At 40.8% G+C, this 24,015-nt stretch overlaps 1 protein-coding gene across 1 annotated transcript in view; it reads right to left on the reverse strand.

Moving 5' to 3' along the window:
- Window positions 1–1,743: 1,743 nt before the first annotated feature.
- The window catches only part of COL9A1 (collagen type IX alpha 1 chain), a 75,730-nt gene continuing 53,458 nt past the window's right edge, over window positions 1,744–24,015 (reverse strand). The window contains exons 30-38 of the mRNA XM_075750050.1: window positions 23,452–23,523; window positions 12,881–12,916; window positions 12,729–12,773; window positions 10,908–10,940; window positions 8,535–8,681; window positions 8,058–8,112; window positions 6,892–7,080; window positions 4,096–4,173; window positions 1,744–2,913 (exon numbers count right to left, since the gene is read on the reverse strand). Of these exons, the coding sequence (XP_075606165.1) occupies window positions 2,729–2,913; window positions 4,096–4,173; window positions 6,892–7,080; window positions 8,058–8,112; window positions 8,535–8,681; window positions 10,908–10,940; window positions 12,729–12,773; window positions 12,881–12,916; window positions 23,452–23,523 (840 nt within the window). The 3' untranslated portion in view covers window positions 1,744–2,728. The remainder of the gene's footprint in view (window positions 2,914–4,095; window positions 4,174–6,891; window positions 7,081–8,057; window positions 8,113–8,534; window positions 8,682–10,907; window positions 10,941–12,728; window positions 12,774–12,880; window positions 12,917–23,451; window positions 23,524–24,015) is intronic.

Below are 24,015 nucleotides of genomic sequence, written 5' to 3' on the forward strand. Positions count from 1 at the left end.
TGGATTGTGAAGAACTGGTGATCATTCTGAGGACAGTTGTTAAACATTTTTCTCTTGGTTCCTGCCTACGCTGAAGTAATGAGGAGCTAAAATATTTCTTTCTCTCAGTGCAATATCAGACCTCCAGAATTAGGAGTGGCGATGGAGATCCTGATGGGTAAAAGTGATTTTTCACTAGTCTTTTGTTCAAAAAAAAAAAATCTTATGGCATTTTAAGATGATGATCCAGAGGGAAATGAGAACAAGATTTACTCCAGACTTCACCGAGATTTCAAGGAGCATCTGGTTAGAATGGGAGGCACGCTGTCAGTGGCTTGTGAAACCTCTCAATCAATCTCTTCGCTTTGTGCTTTCTAAATATATTTATTTAAACTAGCACTATTTTTTTCTGTATCACCATATTTGATACGCCTCTTTCAAATTCAAAATCCTGTCCTTGTTTTCCACATCTTTATTTACTTGAATGTGCTGTTACTAAAATTCAGTTCCTGGTATTTTTGGTATAGGCTCTACCGTTCTTTAGATAAAATTTGTCCACTCTTGCACAAGATTTGGAATTGTTAAATCCTTAAGATTAACCAGTGCATCCATGACTTACCATGGGCCTTAGGATTTATTCTGCAGTTCTGTATTTTAAGTTAAATCTCACGAATCAGCTTGAAGGCAGAAAACCTGTCGCAATCTGAAGCTATCCACTTAGACGGATTCTGCATTGAACTGACCCTCAGTGTTGGATTTCTGGATTGTAGTAGTTCTGATTTGGTTTTTACATATGAATGTGTTCTCTCCTACGTGAGTTTCTTTCCCTTGTGGAATTTTATGCATTTTTCAGACTATACTTTTTAAAGCACTTCACATTTGTATTTAAATGTTGGGGGGTTTTTTGCTTCATTTGATTCACTATGTTTATGCATTACATATGGAAAATAATATTTTCATTCTAAGTTGTTTGGGTTTTTTTTTTTCCTTTTTAACAGTTTTACACACTTTATAGGCAAAATAAAAGTTTGCTGGTGAAACTGCAGTTTGTCATTACCACTGATGATTTATTCATTGCGCTATGTATGAGTACTATTGAGGACCATGCCCTAAATCGGTAAAAAACTGACCCAGTTGTAAAATTTTATGGAATACCCTTATGTGCGAACAAGCTAATCACCTTGTATGCAATTGTCTGTATTTGTTTCTTAAGAATGAAATTCTTTGCACTCATCTATTCTGATGACAACTGGTAGGATTAAAGTAGGCGATGTGGGTTTTGAGAGAGTTTGGACAAACTAGAGGTGCAGAAAAACCATTCTGCCTCATGCTGTGCCCAGAGTCTCTGGGGAGGAGGACAGATGCAGCTGGAGCATCAGGGTTGCTTTGGGAAAGGCTTAGCTATTGTGGGATTTTTTTTTTTTTTTCCAATAATTCCTTTTAGAGTATGTGTTATACCAGTACCTTTCCCTTTAGTGTTCTCTTATACATTACACACAAAATGCACAGCTCAAATCATCGTGTTATTTCTTTATATTCTCTCATGGCATACAAGTCAACTATTTTGAACATAAAGAGACAATTAAGGGCTAGGAAAAAAAAAAAAATCAATGCTTAAAACAAGTGTGCCAAATTTGTATTTGAAAATTTGGACGACTAACAATGAAATGAAAGGGAACATTGTAGGATGGTTTCTTTGTTGTCTTTGAGAGAGAATACACTTCAGAGAAGGTAAAGTCAAAACCACAAATAGTTTAATTTATACAGAGAGAAACAAAATATCCACATTGCACATTTTCCTCTAAAAATTGAGTTTATCTAAAAAAGGCAACTTGGAATGTCTAATGGCAGTCTTCTAGCTGTTATTTATTGGTATCAAATGTAACCATACATACAAAAACATACGGGGTTTAAAACATTATTTATTTGGTTTTTGTACAACCACAGATGTTACTTCAAAATCTGTAATGTCTACTATAAAATTTTTCTATTTCTGGGACTTAAAATTCGCTCAACAGTGGCTTCTAGCCTTTTATTTTAATTTCACATAGGAGGAGGCAAGATGGAATAGGCTTCATACAAAATTATGAATGCAACACAAATTGGAGTGGAAACTGAAGAGGTTATTCCACATGGCTTATTCATGAGAACCCAGCAATCACATAAAAGGTGTCAGAGGGGTGGGGGGCAGGTTTTCATAAGAACCGCCTCCCGTCTCTGTTGCTGCAATTGAAGAGCTGAGGGAGGCTTAGTATATCCTGTACAGCACGAACATACAATGAAATGACTGCGTGTGAACTGATGTAATTTGCACAGGAGTGCTCTGGAATTTATTTTATAAGCATAAAAGAATAGCTACGACTGAAGTAAATAAAACTGTTCCTTCTTTTATTTGATGGCTGAAGACACGTTATTTCACTGGATGTCATACATAGGAATTAAGTAGGGGAGGAAGAGAAATCACAGAAACTCTTTATTAAAAAAAAAAAAAATAAAAATAGACAAGTGCCTTTTTTCCCCCCAAAGGAAGAAAGAGCCAGAAGGCATCACCTGTGTATTTCTGTAAGCACCATTGTTCCAGCTTGTGTTGCTAAGTACACCTTTAGAAAGAATGTACAACCACTGTGTTAAAAACCTTGGTTGAAAGGTTTCTCCTTGTTTGTATTTCTCCTTCATTCCTTATTTTTTCTCAGCTGTCTGTGCAGGAAGTAAATTGATGCTGACACTTTGTGGCAGTTGTGTTGCCCACTCATGGCCCTTTCACATTCTTACCAGCTCTCTGTCCAGCCTGCATCCTGCAAGACGATGGCTCGCAGTACCCAGGAGGGCCGGGAGGGCCAGGAGGACCTGGAACCCCAGGCTGACCGGCCACCCCAGGGAGACCTCGTTCACCATCACGGCCTTCCCTGCCATAGCTGGGTTTGCCTGGTTCACCTAGAAAAGTGGATGCAGGTCAAAAAATCTGAAGCATATGTCTTGCTTAGCATACATGTAACTTTACTGAACATCCTGGTCTTAAAAGCTGTATGAAGATGGCTTTTTACTGCTCTCGGTGGATTCCCTGGAGAGGTGTCTACTTAGAGGGAGAGTTTTCCTCCTTTCAGACTGTTTACACATCTACAGCCATACTGGTACAGATTGCCGCTATAAAAAGCTATGCAGTGTAACTGGTTGCAGCCCTGTTGGCGATGCATATGAAGGCGTAGATGCTACTGGTACCTCAGGGTTATGTTAGCGCTCCAGAAAGAGACCTACTGAGAATTTATTTTCGTTCTCCACTCAGATGTGTTGGGGAAATAGATGTATAGAGTGGAACTGCTGAGCACTAATGTATCTTTTTATTTCTAAATCTTCGATGAAGGGATGAATTATAGTGATTTTAGTAAGCCTCATCCAATGATAAATTTCTAAAGACAACTCCAAGTTTCACAGATGTCCTAGGTATCAGTATATACTCAACTGATTATTTTTTTCCTCCTTTTTACAAAGAGAACACATTTTGATAGTTTCTGTCTATATACACACACAGAAATGCACTGTAGAGAGACACCAATGGAACTAGCACGGTTATTTTCATTCACTGGCCACTAGATGCCAGTTGTGCTGCATTTATCAGCAAGAATCTGTCCTGGACCCCTATTACATAAGGCTGCAATTAATTACCACAAAAATAAAGGAGAATTGTATTTTGAATGTCCTAAATTATGAATGGAGATTTTGAAGACTGCTGTGGCTGCCACTGAGATAATCTGGGGTTTGTGGCCTTTTTTGTTTCATTTTATAAATATATTTATAAATATATTTATTTTATAAATACTTAAAGAAGAAAAAGGCTATCACACATATACACACATGTGATTGCCTCTTTTTTTTAATGCTTTCTATACACTTTTCCTACCTTTCCTACCCTGAGATAAATGGGGTGGTAGCTCTTTAGTAAAAGAGCTTTTAATTCTGATTTGTGATTGTTTTATTACCTACAAAGTAAAAATTATGACATACTGCTATTATTGCTTAATGGACATCTTCTACCTTTCCAAGGCAGCTTGAGATAACGGTTCTGAACAAATTTTTACTACATCTTCTCTTCTTTATCCCCATCCTTGTTATATTTACCTGGAAGACCTCTTGGTCCAGGGTAACCTTTCGGTCCTCTGCCTGGAAATCCTCTTTCTCCTCTTTCTCCTGGTTCACCTAAAGCAAATCCATGAAATATTAGTTACAGCCTGCTTGGAGTATTAGTTTCGGTAAGTTCCCTCTCAGAGGTGAACAGCTAATAGGCAAAGAATTCAGGTGGCTGTATATATTCTTAGCATCTTTGCATGATGTCCTGACACGTGTCCTTATAAGAGGTTTAGGGTTTGTTTGGGGGGTTTTCCCCCATTTGAGTTACACTCAGAAGCAGCCATGTTGGAGGGGAAAAAAACCAGCCACCTGGGGCTGGATAACAAGTACCACATGAAATATGTCATAGGCTATACAACAGAAATAAACCAAACTCTCAGAACTACACAGGCTATTTTGGGATACAGACTGAGGTTACGGGCAAATGGCTTTTGCAAGACCACGTGAAGTCTGCTAATAAGTAAAAATTCTCAAATGCTGGTCCTTGAGACAGCTAGAGCAAGAGAAGAAAAGAGGAGCTGGCTTGCACACATTAGAGTGTTCTGTTGACATCCACATAAGATGTTCATAAAAGCAAAACAAAGGACTTTTCTTCAAACTCATACGTTGCTCTAAACAAGAAGCATCTTAATAAGGGAACACTTTTTTTGTTGTAAAGTGCAAATTCTGTTCACTGTATATATTCCATAAAAGTACCTATATCTACCACTCATGAACACCCTATGTAAACTCTTGATTTTATTTTTTTTTTGCTGCAAGTCAAAAGTCACAAGTATATGCCTAACAATGTTTGAATGAGCTTTATTTTATACTTCCACACATTCCTGTACTCCAGTGAGGAGAGTTGGGATAGACTGTTAAGTTTGGGGCTTGCCTAGAACTGGCACAGCAGAAAATGAGGAAGCTATGTAACAGAACACAGGAGTCAGTACCAAAGTCCAGGTTTCAATAAAAGAGGCACACAGGGTACCAGAGGAGGAATCTTATCTCTACACTGCAGACTGCCTAGTCAACAGGAGATTGAGCCTGTCTTTGGAAATGCAGCTACTGGAAGCACCAATGGCAGGTTACCCATGTGTACTGCTGTTTCCAGCTACTGAACACTCTGGAATAGTGTTTACTGCTGGTTACCCCAAACTGCTCCAGCTTCTTATGTCTCATTCTGCCCTCCTTCTCTACCCCAGATTGCTCATTAAAGTCACCATAACCTCCTTCCTTGAGCCAGCTCTTTTTGACTCTGCTGTTGCTGATGCTGTTAAAATCACTGTACCTTTGTATCTTCTGCTCTATCTCATGGTAACACATTCTGGCTTTTCTCTCTCCTCTTCATCATGCCCTTCTAAACTATTCTCAACATCCTCCTCCTTTTCCCTTTTATCATATGTCCTAGGCACCCTTTTCTTCGCACTCCCATCACAGACAACTCCCCAAACGGATGGGGAAAGTCAGTTCATCTCTGTGGAACTCTGGTAACTACTGGGAACCCAAGGCGAAGCAGAGATTTTTTTTTTCAGGGTGCCTGCCATGTACCATCATGATCGCTTTTGCACATGTGAGCATTCACCACTTGTCTTGTATCTGTAATTGTATTTCAAGGTTTACTGTAAGGTAACTCAGAATTTGATGACAATTATGATAGGAAATAAAACATTTTGCTTGTTTGGGGGTTTTTTAATGCTCTGTAGATTATTTTTTTTTAATATTACCACAGTGCAGCCTGCTGTGTGATGAATCAAATTTAGCATATCAGACCACCTTTGTATCTCCATTTTTCGTTGCTTCTGTGAATACAGGTGACATTACATTAAATGAAAACAGTAACAGAGCTTCAGCAACAATGCTGTTAAGGTTTGCTTTGTTTGTATTCTATTCCTTCTCTCAAAGGTTTTCCCAATTGTCCTTTCAAATAAAACTTGAGACAAAAGTAAATGCTCTAATCCAGCAACAGACCAGCTTTGTGCAGAAATACAATTTTTAAATAAAACCTTCCTTCAAGAAAACAAATTGAAACCACTGCTGAATAGAAACTAATACTTACATAGTGGCCATAAGACTTTGCAGAAAATTCTACTATGTAATTCTTTGGAGGTGTATAAACCCCCTCAGTCAGGAACAAAAGCTATTAACTTAGATCAAAGAGCTTTCTTTTAAAGTGTAAGGTTAGTCAATTTTTTTACGGATTTGTTCTTTCCAAAGGATCAATAGATTGTGGTACACAGTGCAATAATGTTAAATGGCTCAGGTATTATACTCAAATAGAAGAGGCTGATCATTATCAGTCACTTGTAATGCGAGAAACGGGATGGACTTAGAAAAGTAGGCTAGAGATTAGCGAATGAATCTGACTGTTTACATTAGCTTTTGGGACTGCAAGTCCCGCAGAAGTGAGGTCCACAACCAGACTTAGTAGAAGAAAGACAGAATCACTGCTGGAACTTCTCAGCATATGAAAAACACAAACCTCAAAAGTCCATGAAAGGGAAAATTAATATTGGGAATCTGACTCAGCTGCTTACTTCTAGTTCAAGGCAAGTGCCTGTCCTTTCTTACATTGTATAAGTGATTTGATGACAAAAAAAATGGATTTATAAACAAGTCTTCCTGAGGCCAGGCCAATGTGCCCTTTAATCACTGGGGCAACTGAGGCAACAGCTGCAGGAAACAGCTAAATCAGGATATTTCTGGACTTTACACATGTACAGTGTACATCCACAACCTGTAATCCAAAGGAAAGAAAGAAAAAGGAAAAAAAATCAACAACTGAAAATTAGTTACAGAATTTCTTACCTTTAGGACCTTTACGACCGATCTCACCAGGGGGACCTTTAAGGCCAGGCAAGCCACGGGGTCCAAGCTGTCCTGGGAAGCCATTTTCACCAGCAGGCCCTGGAGCACCTGGTGGCCCTGGTCGGCCAGGAAGACCTGGAGCACCGAATTCTGGCCTCCTCAGACTGGCTGCCAGCTGAGCTAGTTGTTCTGCAATGAACAGGAGGACAGAATTAAGCAGTATGTGGGCAACTGCTGCCTCTTAAAAGGGCAAACATCTCTCTCTGTTACTACTTCTTCAGCCTTATTAAGATCCATCTTTGAAAGAAGGAACAGCTGAAAAGCATGAAGGAAGTCATCTACATTGGCCTGCAAAGTAAGCGCAGGCCTTCTTTTTTCAGAGGAAAGAAACCACTCAAATTAGTGCTCATCGGCTCAAGTTTGATAAATAACTGAACATTTTATGTTCATCTTTTTTTAAGGTAAATCAGCAGGAGCTTCATTAGGCATAGAATTAACTTGCCATTCCTTGGGTCTAAGTCAGCTATTCCCTTTTCCTTATCCCCCTTTCAGGCCACTGCTCTAACAGCACGACTGCAGACCTCTCTTTGCCCAAAGTTTCTATTCTAGACTTCAAACCCATCTTCCAAGCATGCCTTAGAAATAACTTTCTCTGGGTGCAGCCACACACAACTTAATATGACATTTACTATAAAGTCTGCAAGACTTGGCAAGACTAGTATTTTGTATCCACAACCAAGAAAAATTAAGATTTTTTTACCTGTTTTGCACATAGCTTGTTTGCTGTAATCTACTAGTGTATGAGTACAAACAGCAAAACAAGCTTTCAGTGAAGTGGTGTACTTTTATATATGTAAACACAGCAAGTGATTTCTACACTAAACATATGTATTTCATAAAAACACTCCTGTCTATCACCTGGTTACTATAGTAATAGTGTGGAATCAACAGATATTTCAACGAGGCTGCAAAATATATATAAAATAAGGGACTTCTGTCTCATATTGTGTCCACATTCACATGCAGGAAGATTTTCTGCCAGGTCCTCTGCTTAGGCCGTGCTATTTGTTCTGGATAAGAGTGTGAAAATGTTGGTTGCCTCCACAGCAGTAGCTTATCCTGATTTAAATGCACAAGAAACATCAAATACTTTTCAGCGTATTTACCTTGCATGACTCTCATGCAAACCTGCTTAATGTGCTGATCAGTTGGTTCTTTTCCCTAGGATTAAAAAAATAATAGTTTAAAAAAACAGTTGATATCACAGTACATTTTGTAAGTAAGTGTGCCTGATGTGAAAAATGCTGACCAGTCAATAAAAGGTATTCCAGTCATCCCTGCAAGTGTAACTATACCAGCTAAAGTCAATTTGACTAAGCAAGGTAGATACTATGTGCGCACTACAGCACTAGGGCAGATGTAAGAAAATGGAACTGAAATGAAAGCTGAGGACCCGAGGACCCAACTGTATACAGCCCTAAGATTTCTCTGGTCTACAAATGTGTCTGTTGTGAGGTACAGTGTATTTCAAACTCTACTGTGGCACTTGGGCATGCGTATGCATCTCCTGATGCAAGAAAAGGAGTGGTGTGAGTGACAGCTAAGTGTTCAAAAGATACCAGTTACGTGAAACCAGTACTTACAGCTGGACCTTGGCTGCCAGGCAGACCTGGGGCACCCTGTTCACCCTGCAAACCTCGCGGTCCAGGTGAGCCTCGTGGCCCTTCCGTGCCAGGCAGTCCCCGGCTTCCCTCAGGCCCACGGGAACCAGGATCTCCGGGATTCCCAACCTGACAATGAAAGAGAGGAATTTCAACAGACTGCTACCCTAGTGTTAGACTCAATCTGATATATCAAAATGGTGACAGGAGCTACTCGTAAATGCAAAGCAATGAATGCTGGGATGTAGAGTTGTTGAACAGATTCTTTTTAAATAAGTGGTTGTGTGATTTATAAATTTAAAAAGAGGTCTGTATTCCTCATTTAAAGAGGAGAAGTGGAAAAATAAGATACTCTGTCACATGAGGCAAATCGGCATCCATAGTGACATGCACAAAACATTGGGGTTTTTTTGTCAAGGAACACGTCTCCTACAGTTGGTTTCTACTTCTGCCTTTATGCATGTCACATGCCACTTTTCTAGACGTTAAGTGCTCCTTAAGTTACAAATATTCCAGCTCCCTGCTTGCTCCAAATGCCTTTCATGCCCTTTCGTAGAGAGTACCACAGTATAAGCCTGTATGGTCTAGCCCCAGGCTCCTTGGAAGCACACATTTTTGCTTTGTTTACATCCGTCAGAGCCAAGTCTCACTGCACACAGGTTCTAGTGCCTACACTTGAGTTTGCTGGCACAGGGGAGGGAACATCCTTACACAAACTGATGTTGACAAACTGCCTGAACAGATGCAATGCCAGCTTATTTCACTCAGGGAAGGGGTAGTAGAAAGAGCTATTTTACTGGTATAAGCATCCTGACCCTCTGGGGAATGAAAGGGTTGATTTGACTACAGCAATATGTCCACTTAAGTACATTTAGTAAATAAAGCTATAGCTTCTGCTCCAGTAAATTTTCTAATGGGATTAAATATTATGCAGACACCTATGCCAACAGGCACCACTGAGTTACTTTCAGTACAAGTTATTTTACTACTATTAGTCAATAGTAGTACTAACAAAGAAAAAGAACAATGTGAACCTGCTTTAGCAGGGGAAGTTGAACTAGATGGTCTCCAGAGGTCCTTCCGACCCCTACCATTCTGTGATTCTGTAAAAGCCAAACAAAGCTCCCCCCCAAAAAAAACCCCCAAAACAAGCAGAAAAAAAAAAAATCCTACATACTTACAGCTTCTGAAATCTACTGAGGGGAAAAAAAAAAGACCACCACCCACTGAAAGAGGTGCTGAACAAATTACTCAGCTGTGGTATCAGCTAAATCCACAAGATGGAGCCATTTCAGTTCAGTGCTGCATCTCACACAGCTAACTGCTGTCCCAGTCAGAAGAAAACCCACGGAATGTGCCTCAGTATTAAGACCACAGCAAAATTCCTTCGTGGACTATACAACCAGGAAGCCATCATTCCTTTCTTGCCCAGCCTGGTGAGTTATCAGGTTCCCTGATGGATTACTCATCCATGTGTATGTACTCACTAGAATGACAAGCACTCCAGGGTCTCATCAAGAGAAGAGGATTTTTAAAATCTAGGGGGATAAAACGACAGATGTCTCCTCTACTCTAGCTCTTCCTCATGTCCTTCTTGTAAGATCTTAATCAGCAGTACACACTCTCTAGCTTGCATTTGCTTAGCCTCAGGGTCACACAGACCAGAGAGAACACAGGCATAGCGGGGTTTTTTGTTATGGTCAGATTCAGTTCCCTGTAGGCAGAACTGTTGATACGTTAGTATCATAGCCCAAACTGTCATCTGCTGTAACAATCCCACTCTTCAGTGATCCTGAAATAAAAGAATCTGTTACCTCTCAAATCCTTTTCCTTATGTGACATACAAGCTTCTGCTCACCTTCCACATCAAAGTCATCATTTTGTTATTTCTTTAAAAAAAAAAAAAAAATCTGGGCCATAAATACTTCTGCTTTCACAGACATCACAGTCCTGCTGCCAGCTTTTTCTCAGTGTAAAGATTACAGGCTGCACACAGCCACTGCACTGAGCCTCCTTTCTACACAACACCTACTGTACAAAGAGTGCATTCATTTCCTTATAAAAAAAAAATTAAAAAAAAAAATTAGTTGGCCAGAAAATTGCTGCTGAATGATGCTTCTCTTTTATGGAGCTTAGAATTCAGAATGTGACTTCCTTTCCAAAGCTAATTCATTTTAATATTAACTGTATTCAAAATTTAAACAGAAGAAATGTGTTGGAACTCATTCAATTTAACTGTGATAAGGAGCTCAGCTCATTATTTGCATTTTCTTTTTTCTCATTTAAATCAGAAAACTATCCATTTGATCTACTAGATCTCCATATTTCTTTAACAGTGTTAGTCATTATACTTACAGCTCCCTTTGCTCCTGGTAATCCCATATCACCCTAACAAAACAAGACAAAAAGACAAACTCTATTAGAAGAGAGCATCTGTTATCATAGACATTTCAAATGCAATAAACTTGAGATTATTTTTTCACTATAAAAAAATTCACCTATTTAGTTATTTTACACAAAATTGCACCTCAAATGAATTACGATTCTTTTAGAAATAAAACTTAAATGTCAGGGTTTTTTTTGTAAAATTCCTTTCTCAAAAACATTTCTGTAAGGTGCAAATAAGAAAGCATGTTTATTATAATTGGTTTTGTATTGCTTATCTTAGAATTAGACACATGGCTCTAACTTCTCAAACCACAGTTACAGCACAAGCCAATCTTAGAAAGTAGATTGCTTGGAAACCTTTAGAGGAAGCATTATTTAACCAGGATTTTCTAGTTTGACAGAATTATGGGTATTTTAAGTGTTGTGTTAGCCCTGACAAAACTGCAACAGAAACCAGGCAGGTGTCTACCCAATGTGCCATGAAGAAGCCAAATCCCTAGAAATTCCTGTTCCCAGCAACCTGGCTCCTGGCTTGAACAACCATGAGATCCCTTTATTGCTTGACTGAGAATAGCAGCCCCTATTCAGAAGTTTTTAGTTTTCCCTCTGAATTGGGGGGGGGGGGGGGGGGGGGGGGAATCAAAATCTTGTAATCACCTATGAAATAGATTAACTCTTCTTCTTCAGTGTTTTCATATTACTCTTGGAGAGATTTCTGAAAAGTGTATTTTCCCAGTTCCTAAATGTCATTGGTGAAATAATTGGTTTCTAAAGGTCAGAAAGGCCACTTTGCCTGTTAACGAACATGCCACAAGTGAAATAGAAATAACACCTGTTACCAGTTTAAAAGAGACTAACTGGCAGCACCCTTAAAAAACCCATAGTATTGCTTCCTGGGAATCTGTGTAGTGATGGTAAAGCTGCATTACTGGACATCTAGCCCACTAGGGCTGTTAATTAACTTTAAGAGCCTTTCAGAACTGCAGAGTGTAGGAAGAGAAAGTGCTCATTTCCAGCACACAACCTGGGTACCGTTTTTTAAATAGGGGAGCAGCTTGCTTCCTTTTGGAAGATCAAGTTTTCCTTTGCTGGATGGGGCCCCACAGGAGGTGCTGGACTAGTACATTTCTCTTTCTGTAGGAAAACAAATCCTCTTTACCCAAGGGCACGTGACCCAGGCATTACCCATGTGAATTCACAACATGCCACACTCCTGCAGCGTACACATCTTCCCTCCAGCAATATCGGTGTCACAGCCTCCTCCAGACCATTCTCCCTCTCCCTAACAACCAGCTGCTACATCTTATTTCTGAAGATAAAGGCAATACAAAATATTTCCATTGTCTGAGTTATGAAGGACATTTATTACCTGTGCTCCTTTTTCACCTGAATTAAACTACCTACTCATCCTCACTGCCTCAAACACCAAGAATTTCTCTGTGTGTGTGTATGCATATATATATTTATATATAAACACTTGCTGTATCTCTACATATGTATGTATGTATCTGTCTATAGACATATATACCTACACACACCCCCTTCAAGGCAGCCTGTACTGTATTATACACCCAAAAGAACATATGTATTTCAGAGTGCTTTCAAAACAGCAGGAATGGCATGACCAGGCTAATAGAACTGCTGTGCTCTGCAACGTCCAGTTAGTATAAAACTGAAATGTGACTTTCAATGATCAAACCATATGCTTGAAGCACTTCAACAATATTTTAAAGTTCTAATTTATGACAACAAAATATTAGATCAGGTGAAGAGAAAATAATGTCTTACTAAGTCACCCTTTTCTCCTCCATCTCCTTCTGCTCCAGGTGCACCCTATATCAAAAAAAGACATACTATCAGCCTTCAGATTTAGTCAACGTAATGTACTGCAGCATTTGGTAGTGTGACTTGAAAGTACCATCACCTGCAACATGACTTACTTGTTCACCCTTAGGTCCTGGTTCACCCACTGAACCCTAAAAGGTTAAAGATTTAAAAAAAAAAAGAAAAAAAAATTCAGAATTTGAAACTGCAGGTTCAAAAGCATACTAAATTATCTTCAATCCTCCCTATCATCTAGCACTAATGCAAGAGACCTTTAAAGCTGCAAATTTTTAAGAATGACAATGAAAGCACTTAAATCTTACTATATAATTAAGGTGACAGACTGAAGGCAAGTAATAGCATAGAACATATAATCCACTGCCACGCTGGATGGTACAGATTCTGACTGTCAAACGGTAGTTCTCCCCTTTATATGGCAGATGTTCTTGCAGCTACTACAACTCTGCTCTGCAAATTGGTTAGAAGTTATAAGAAAAAAATCCAGTAAGCGTATCCCTTTTTCTAGCCTTTGTAAGTATTCTGTATTGACGTAGGCCATACTAGCCCTGCTAACACGCGATAAGCACACTGAGACATCCACAAATTCAGTCACAATCTTGTCTTGCTTGCTGTTTAACTCAACATTTTTTAGCAGAACTATCTCTAGAATTTTTGATCATTACAGTCAAAGCTGAATGGCTTGTATCATAAAGTTGATATTCCTTTTTTTAAAAAAAACCCTAATATTATTATGTTTCGTCTTAGAATCCTGTAACAAAACATACCTGTATGGACAAGCAGGAACCAAAGAGGAATAAATAAATGACCTGATTAATTTCAAATATATGTAATTTGTTTCTACAGTAAAAATATTTCATTTGCAGAACAGTGTATTATTTAAGAAAATCCTAGTATTTCTGTTCTGTTCTGCAAATGTTATTTGCAGTCTGTGCACATTCAAATCTATACATTCCAAAAGAACTACAACTGTCCATTAAAAAAATACTTCTAAAACAGATGGAGATACAGCATTTTTCCTCCCATTTCAGAGATCCATTTAATTCACATAAGATATAAGCACACAAACCAGTGTAACATCCACAATTTAATGAATTCAGATTTGTTCTCATGTTCCTGAGGACAAAGAGCCAATACTAAATTATCCACAAAGCTAAGCAGTGGAAAACACAGACCTAGTTAACATTCTGACTTTGTCAAACAACACTGAAACTATTTTTGCCTGAAGTGTTCTCAAAATTGTGCCTTATTACGGTTTTCCAATTACTCACAAAAAAAGACATTGACTTTCAACCTAACATCATTTTGGGGGTTCTTTTTCTCCACTTACTCTTCTTTAGAGTAACAAAACTGCCAATAGCTAAGGTTGAGATGGGAGAAGCTTTCGCTATTGTGAAACATGGCCTGTAATATTATCAAACATAAAAATCACAGCTGAAAATATCTGAATCTATTCTACATTGACTCCCAAAATTTCAATAGGGACAATAGGGTAAGATGTCAAAATATGAAAAAATCCACTTTTTTTTTTATGTACTGCTTATCTATTTGTAAACATCCCCCTCAAACCATGCCCAGAAACTGCAAACAGAACAGCCAGCATCAGTCAAAACTGCACTAGGGACTGCACTAGAGGATATATCCTCTAGTATAAAGGATTGTGTTCCAGTGCCAAGGTCTGGGTCTTGGCCTGGTGCTGTTTAATTTACTAAGATAGACAGAACCAGTGTCTGAAACCAATTCAAACTGTGTGAATCAGAAATAGCATAGGTGGTGAATGCTGGGGTTTAGTCATTCTCTGTAACATATCTACAAAACTACTCTGTAAGATTCACTGAAGCATGATCATAGAATCATTTAGGTTGGAAAAGACCTTTAAGATCATCGAGTCCAACTGTAAAGCTAATACGGCCAAGTCGGCCACTAAATCATATCCCTAAGAGCCACATCTTTTAAATATCTCCAGGGATGGCAACTTGTCACTTCCCTGGGCAGCCTGTTCCAGTGCTTGACAACCCTTTCCTCCTCACTCACCAAGGGCAGAGGCAGAGCAGACCCGTCCCTTGTGTCTCTAAGTCCTCAACGAGCTCCAGCCCACACAATGCAATAGTTCCCCACTTTGGTACAACTCATTCACCCATAGCCAGAGCCTCACATACCACGCAGGGCTCATCATCTGTTCTCCATCCTACTTCATAACTTCCCTTTGGACACCCTCCCCATCCTTACTGCAGTCCAGATCAATGGGATCCACATTGTTTTTCCTATTTTTAAGCTGCCAGCTCTTGCGCTGAGTGGAGACCCAGAGTAATGCCTGATCCCATTAGGGAAAGGTGTGCTGCATTTCACCCTGCTTCCCATTTGCTTCTGCACCCTTTGTGCTTCTCCTTTCCTGTGCTGGGAGGCCTTCAACGCAGAGTTTGGGAAGCACTGCGCACACGTGGTGCTGCTGGCACTGACTCGGTCCCAAGCAGACACTCCCTTGGTGGAGGGAAACAGGATGACTTTCCCTTTTCTGCCCGGTGGTGAGTGTCTCTGGTCAGGTCTGGCTGGTGCAGTGCTTGCAGCTCACATGGTGCCCAGCAGCTGGTGGCCAGGGTTGCAGCTGGCGCTCAGTGCTCATTTGAAGGTCTTGCCCATCCAACTAAGAGAGCATGATCCATCATTGTAACATTGTTTTGTATTATCTTTCCTATAATAAGTCAGGAGTGTGATGGATGCACTCGACTCCTTGACCAAAATAACAGCAGTCTTGTTCAGGCTCCAAAGGAGGTTGCCTGCCACTTCTTCCAAAGGCCATAAACCCTCCTTTTTTCCCTGAGTTCCAGCCAAAACTCTCTGTTCAGCCAGGCCAGTCTTCTTCCCTACTGGCCTCTTTCAGCACATGGGGAGGGCCTGCTCCTGCGCCTTTAAGGTTTCCTTCTTGAAGAATGTCCAGCCTTCCTTTGAAGGGCAGCTCCTTTGCCCTTCAGGACTGCCTCCCAAGGGACTCTGTCAACCAGTCTCCTAAACAGGCCAAAGACTGCCCTCCAGAAGTCCAAAGTAGCAGTTCTGCTGACCCCTCCTCCTCACTCTTCCAAGAACTGAAAACTATTATTTCATGATCGCTATGCCCGAGACGGCCTTCAATCATCACATCACCCACAAGTCCTTCTCTGTTTGCAAGCAACAAGTCCAGCGGAGCACCTTCCCTAGTTGGCTTACTGACCAGCTATGTCAGGAAGTTATCTTCCACATACTCCAGGAACCTCCTGGACTGTTTCTGCTCTGCTGTGTTGTACTTCCAGAGAACATCTGGTAAATTGAAGTCCCCCATAAGAACAAGGGCTAGCAATCGTGAGGCTTCTCCCAGCTGCTTATAGAATATTTTGTCTACCTGTTCATTCTGGTTGGGTGGTCTATAACAGCATCCCACCATGATGGCCTTGTTGGCCTTCCCCCAATTCTTACCCATAAACACTCAACCCTATCATCACCATCATCAAATTCTAGACAATCAAAACACTCCCTAACATACAGGGTGACCTCTAGGCCTCCCCCTCCTTGCCTATCCCTCCTGAAGAGTTTGTAGCCATCCATTGCCATTGAAGCACTCCAGCTGTGCAAGTCATCCCACCATGTTTCTGTGATGGCAGCTACATCATAGTTTTCCAGCTGCACAATGGCTTCCAGCTCCTCCTATTTACTGCCCATGCCACATGCATTGCTGTAGATGCACTTCAGTTGGGCTACCGATCCCGTCACCTTTTTGAGGGGAGCAGCCCTAATTCCTACCTGACCATTCTCAGGCACTTATGTGGTTTTCTAACCAATCAATAACCTTTGTGTCTTTGATGTTGCTTGGCTCTCCATCTCCTACCTCCACTGAGATGGCAGACCAAAGGACCTCACTAGCACATCATCCCATAAAAATTGGCGTGCCACCTCCAGGTTTATCTCTAGCAAGCCTGATTTTATCCCCTTCACCCTTCAAATCTAGTTTAAAGCTATTTCAACAGGCCCCGCTAACTCCTGTGCAAAAATCCTTTTCCCCCTTTGAGACAGGTGCACCCCATCTGTCACCAGCAGGCCTGGTGTTGTGTAAACTAACCCACGATCAAAAAACCCAAAATCCTGCCAGTGACACCAGGCTCAGAGCCAGGTATTGATACACTGGCTTTTCTCATTTCTTCCCTCATCATTCCTTGAACTGGAGGGATAAAGGAGAACACTACTTGTGCTCTTGATCCCTTAACCAGTTGTCCCAAGGCCCTGAAGTGTCTCTTGATTACCCTCAGATTTCTTGTTGCAATTTCATTGCTGCCTACCTGAAAAATCAATAACGGATAATAATCTGAGGGCCGTACCAGGGTAGGAAGCTTTCTCTTCATGTATTTAACCCAAGGCCCAGGGAGACAGTACACTTCCCTAAGAAGTGGGTCCAGTCTGCATATTGGGCCTTCTGTTCCCTTCAGAAGGGAGTCTCCTATGACAATGACCCAGTTTTTTTCCCTTCATGGAAGCAGTTCTGATGCAGGGCATAGGCTGACTTAACCTCAGCAACACCTCCAAGCTAGATGAGCCATCATCCTCCTTATTGTTTGATTCCCCTTGCAGAGCCTCATACCTGTTATGCAAGGACATCCGGGAAGGTGGGGTAGTCACAGAGCAGATGCACTGGGCAGGAACTTGTCACCATTGCCCCCTATCCCTTAAGTCACTGTGTTCAATGAGGCAGAGGGAGGATAGGGAATCTGCCACGTCATGCATCTTGTCTGCCCGTTGGGCCTGTCCTAGGGAAGGTTGGGTGCAATTCCAGCAGTCTGTCTCTCTCTCTCTCGCACTCCCTGATACTCCTCAACCTATTCTCCTCCCGGAGCTCTGTCACTAAGCAGAGGAGTTCCTCCATCTGGGCACACCTCCCACTGATGTGCTCACTGCTGCCCTCCTGTACTGCCCTAAGAGCAGGGCTCACAGTGCAGCCTGACACCTGGGTGTCAGCGTGTTCCCACCAGAGCTCTGTCTCGGAAGCTGCGTCAGTCGTGGTGGTGCAGAGCCTAGAGAGGCCATGGCTGTCTGCCAGGTGGATACCATCGCACCCTGGTTGAGCTGGCAGAGCTTCAGTGCCCTTCCCATGTGAACTGCCGTGCCATGCCCTGACGCACCATGTCCTGTTCGCAGCACTCCCAGTCACTGGCGCTCCCTAAGGGCATTTTTTATTATTATTACATTGGACCCTTTCAACCCTCCATGGGATATCAGTACATCTTCACGGGAGCAGAAGCCATCTCAGGCCTAATTATGGAAACTAAGTATCAGAAGGCTAATGGTCAGAACACCACCAGGGGATTATCTTCTTGGTTTTCAGGTCTACCAGCCCCTCATGTAATCCAAAGTGACAATGTCTCATATTTCTCCGGCAAGAAAGCGCAAGAATAGTAGAAAGAGCTAATGGTCTACTCAAAAAGGAGTCTTAAACCACACAAGCCCCACTAGGATACTCAATTGCCCTGAAGTGAGTCACCAATTGAACAACCGATACAAACTAACAGAGAGCCCAGTCACTCCTGCAGTCTTTCTGTCAGCACCTGACAGACCACCTCCATCAGATGTAAAAGTATATACCACTACCCTTCAACCCAGGCAACCCTTTATGGTGGATTTACCACAAACTGGCACTGTCCCAGTGACACTAACAAAATCCCGTAGCCCTTTGGCCTGGGAAGCAGAAGACAGCAACGGAGCTAAACATCCTATTAACACTAGGTGGATATATCCTAGCCACCAACTGGAAGGAATAACCAGCCCAGAAAAATCCTGCTGAGACTTGTATTGTTTTTTGTTTTCAGGAACGATACCAGGAATGATACCAGCACACCTCCCTTGGAGATCAGGTTAACCATTGGAGGATTGCTTATCCTTCTCACAGGAGTAATCATCATTAGAATGGACAAAATACAGTTCACATGTCAACACGTCCAACACAAGGGATGGAAACCTCAGATTCTTTTGTTTATGCTAATTGATACAGTAATTATAGTACATTCTGCACCATATATGTTTAAAAATGATGGGAATACAGGAATATCAGGAAAACCAAGACAAAATCTAATGATGACAATCACTGGTAATCACACCATGGTAAAAGCAAATAAAAGTCACTTTATTTCTGGAGGCGGGTCAGCTGACAAAATCTCTATTGAATGTAACGTAACAAATTATTCAAAGGGAAGCACCTACATGGTCATTAAGAGCACAAATCAAACTCAATCAAAAGGCAGAGCAAACTGTTTCTCACGCCCCAGTTGTTTAATTAGTTTCCTCTTTAACGACACAACTATAGAAGCAGTACGTCTGTGGACAGATACAGGGAAATATAACTGAAATGGACTATCCTTAAAAGTCACGCTAATACCTCTTCCCAGATCCTCACTCTACACCAACAGCTACCCCTACTGCTATTAGCCTAGTCCCTATTTTATTACTCTCACAACTGACCAAACTATATATCCACTGATTTCTGAAATGGGACTCTATGCTATTAAATATACAGACCAGCAACAAGTACTATTTCATTCATCATAGTCCCTCAGATGAGTGGAACTATCAATGCAGGTTACTATCTCTGCAATTAAACCTACCTGCTCAACATTCCTAAATACATCCTATACAGAATGGTTAGCATGGTTGCACAGGCAAACCTTCACCTCTCCAAAATGAACAAGGAGAGATGTGACCGGCATCCCAGGAACAAGTTTATGAGTATTAAACAGCATAGATGCTGAAGTTTTAGCAAACAAATTAAGCTCAGCAATGAGTGACTTGCATAAATTAGAACATCCATTTTGATCTTCTCACTATGAAGTAGTCAATGGCTTTTATCTGATATACTGCCTAAATGGGAAAGAACTAACAAGAAGGACCATCAGCTAACTGCAGACGCGCTTGGTGTTGCCCTGAATAATGTCTCTGTAGCCCTTAGCTGTATCCAAGCTAGGTTATGGGTGCAATCTACTATAGCAGCAATTATAAGAAACGGCAATGAGGACACCTTGCCCACTGAGATTTGAAAGGTAATTTGGGAAAATGCAACTCAATTCAAAAAGAATTTCCAATCTTGTTGTGTCTAATCAATCTCACTTGTGAGCCCACCAACAGTAAAGCGTTGTTTTAAGAATACGCAATGCTTTGGTATACACATTGTGCTGGGATTAAATCACACTGGAACTGTTCTCTACCCATTAGAACATAGAGCATGGGCCCAACAAAATGGGAACAAATAGCAAACTGGTGATGTGATGCACGTGTCGTATGGGAACAACAAGGAATTATTTGTGAAAGTAATACTATTAAGATCCATGACATTTGTCTTGACACTGAACAAAATGTTTGTCATTTATATTCAGTTCCTGTTACAATCTAACTATACATTGTATCAAGATTTATTACCTACCCCCACTGGAATGAATCTCACACTGGTAAGAAAATTGTTGCAACATGATGACCCATGTCAATTGCTAAAACAAATTTGAAACAACAGACAAAGAACCCTGATTACCATCTATCATGACACAGAGAAGATAGACCACGTCCTAGAAAGGGTAAAAAAAGACGGAGAACACCCCTGGTGGGAAACTCTCCTTGGATGCTCACCAACATCAAATGGAGCTTTGAATTTGATTTTATATCCAGTTGTAGTTTTGTTAGTTCTGACTTTACTGTGTTTATTGCTCATAATCATTCTGTACATCAGAGTTTGGTGAATAATGAAACAAATTCTGTTAATCTAACATGTAAAACATGCAGAATCAGTTGATTGTATATGTGCAATGGTATATAATTAGCATTAATCGTAATGCTTAAGCTAATCAACTCATCAGATAATTGTACCCTTACCACTGATCTGCAATACGCCACAGATTTATGGCATAGAGGCAAGAGGTAATTGTACTACCCCCCTATGAGTCAATAAAGTGGATTGACTGTAATCATAGGGTGGAGTGTGATGGATGCACTCGACTCCTTGACCAAACTAGTGGCAGTCTGGTTCAAAAGGAAGCAAAGGCCTAGGCCATAACTGGGCCAAGAACTTCCCTACTTCCAACCTGTTCTCTGAAAATCCACACAGGAACAGGGTGACATGGTGAACACTGATGCATATGAGCTTGGAAACTGGAACACCAACCATGTGATTAACACATGAATAGCAGGTGGTTCTTCCAAGACTCATTTGTCAAGGAACAAAGAAATTTGTCAGTACAAGGAGTCTCATGCTTACCTTTTCCATCGCAGATAATCTGACTACGAGCCCATCACTTTATTCCATAAATATGACAGATTGAGTGAGCTTTTTTCAAGCCCGCTCTGCGAAGCAGTTGGCTGCATGGCAGTGATCTCCCCTTAAGCTGGGACACCTCTCTCTGAAGGTTACTCCTCGAGGCTGAGAGACCCCTTACCAACTACAGATCTTTGGTAAGCAACTGACACCACGCATAACCTTGCATTATGGGTGCACTAAGATTTCATGTTGGTAACTTTGAATCATTATTATATCCTCTGCAATAAGTAATAGAGTTAACCTTGCCATCAAACTTTGTGTCACTTTTACAACATCTTACTTCAATAAAACCACTTTTGCTGATATCTTCAGCAGTGGTTCTTTAAGCGGTCAAAATCGCTCACATGTGACAAGTTGATAGTACCCAATATCTAACAGCTTTGGGATCAAGAATGACTACTGAAATACGTTTTTTTGTGAATTCTACTTGGCTTCTGGTTGGTCTTTACATTAAATCTTATCATGCATATATGGGCTTCATAACAGAACTTTATAGGATCCCTGTGTACAAAACCATGAAGTTTTGAAATCAGGATGGGAAGAAAGGTTACTTCAGTCTGGAACTTACTGATAGCAGTGGCTGACCCAAAGACTAGGGTTAACAGGCTACAGAGATACCTGTTTCCAAACCCTGACAAGGATGTTTGGCTCTGTATAAGACAGATGTAGTTGCAAGTTGAACAAGGTAGAGAAAGGATAGAGTGGTACAATGCTCTCTAGGCTTGTGACATGGCATACATACTGCAGATCAGCACTGCTGGCAAAGCTGCAGTCATGTTAAGCCTGCCCCAGAAAATTCACTCCAGCCTCTATGTGACTGAAGAAAAAAAAGGAATCAAGGATACAAGTGGATCCAGTTGACACTGGTCTCAAAACAGGAAAGCTAAAAAGCAATCGCAGGATGAGGTAATTGCTAGCATAGCTTTTTGGACTTTAAGGTATTTGCAGAGGGCATTAAACTGACCCTAGAATTTAAAAAAGCTCCAGGCATAAGAAACTGTCATCTGACAGTTATACAAACAGAAACCTCCTGGGTGTAGCCTGAATCTCATTGGGTCTGTTTACTGCATCCACATTCTGCTCTTATCCTAGAGGTCCACATCCTTTATATGGTAACAAGAAAATCAGGCACCTTTGGAAGGAGATTGTCAGCACTGCGACGAATACTAGTTATTTTCCTTCCAGATTTGCTTCCTCAGGTAACTTCAATCTCCCTCTGGAAAAGTCTAAAGTATGAATCATTACCAATCTAATAAAAAGAGACTGCTTTTTGTCAACACTTACATTTGACTAGAAACATATGTTCCTGATATCAGCATTAAAAAAAAACCAACCCACCTAAGAAATACCTCAACAACAACAAAGACTGTCTTAGAAACTTTTTTTAAGTATCTGAGCAGCTTTTAAAAACTGCCAAAAACAATTGCAAGCTCTATCTAGCCACGCTATGACGTATACAGGGAGCACACCAGGGGCAGGATTCCTCTGTTCAACTGAAGACATCTACAGCAGTGATACCTATGTCTCACTAACAGTCCTATGCTTCCTTGGTTGTCAGGGGAAAGTAAGAAGCACTTCAAAAGTGCAATTCATTTAAAACTGAAGTATATGTTTCAAATAAGAAGGATGAAACACAGTGTAGAACTGACTATTTCCATAACAAAGATGTCTGAAGTTTGGTGAGTGAATTCCACTTTGTAGCTTCCTATAAGCAAGAGAAGATAAGGAACATGGTGGGCTTTATATATATATATATATATAGTCTTCACTGGCATATATTCAGCAAAGCAAGGTATCTTCTGCAGGTATGTGAGATCCCCAGGGCCCAGTTCTTCCCTCCTAACAAAATACTAGAAGAGGTACTTTTATTCTGTAATTGTGCACATATGCACAGGTATCTCAATAGCTGCATTTGCCTGTGCATTTCCATAGCAGGTCCTAACACGTACATAAAAGGCATTGTATCTACTGTAGACCAGGGCTGAAGTTCCAAAGCTCTTTAGTGACCAGAGACCCTGACTTACAATTTCAGAGTTGGCTGATCAATGATTTGCAATATGATTTAGGCCTTTAAATGTCAAACTAAAAGGAAAAAAAAAAAAAAAAGGAAATATTTATGCCAGTAATCTTATTTCAGTCCCTTAAGTAACACTGTCAAGATTTTTCCTGTATATTTTATGAGCTACAAGTAGTTAATGGGCACCTAGAGCACTACTTTCCAGCAGTTAACAGATCTATATACAAAACAAGAAACCAGATATTAATTCACGTAAAAACTGCAAACAACGTTCAAATTACTGTATTTACTCCCGACACCAAACTGCAGTCTGTATGTATGAGTACATTTCTTACCCGGTCACCCTTACCACCAAGTAGGCCTGGAGGACCTGGCAGTCCAGGAAGTCCAATATCACCCTGGGGACCCTGTGAAAATAAGTCAAGGGAGTAAACTTACCCAGTTTGTTCAAGTATGAACAACTAAGGGTCACACCCTGACAAGCAGATGGGGCAGAACCTTATTCCCAGAATAGTCCTAACTTGATGAAAGAGGATTATCTGATGAAAATAGAGATGACCCAAAATACAGCTCTTTAAACAGCATCTTATTATGATTTTATTGCTGACAAACACAACAGAAATGGCTTACAGGGCTTTCCACTCTCCAGTCCCTCGACAACAGTCTCGTTCTCTTAAAACTGCTTCCTAAGATCTTGCACTCTGTGATTTGCACATTCCTCTGTAACAGCAGGCTCTTTCAGCCAAAACCTCCCCAGCTATGCTTCTGACTGTTACTGTGTAAATACTGCTGGAGCACTGGTAAAAGGTGGCATTCATAATCTGCTCCATTCATTAGTTTCACATGGCTGTTAGCAGAAAGCCAGTCTTTCACTGCTCCTGTTCCCCAAGTACACACAG

Source organism: Balearica regulorum, chromosome 3 (assembly GCF_011004875.1).
Source record: "Balearica regulorum gibbericeps isolate bBalReg1 chromosome 3, bBalReg1.pri, whole genome shotgun sequence".
In the NCBI taxonomy this organism is placed as follows: Eukaryota; Metazoa; Chordata; class Aves; order Gruiformes; family Gruidae; genus Balearica; species Balearica regulorum.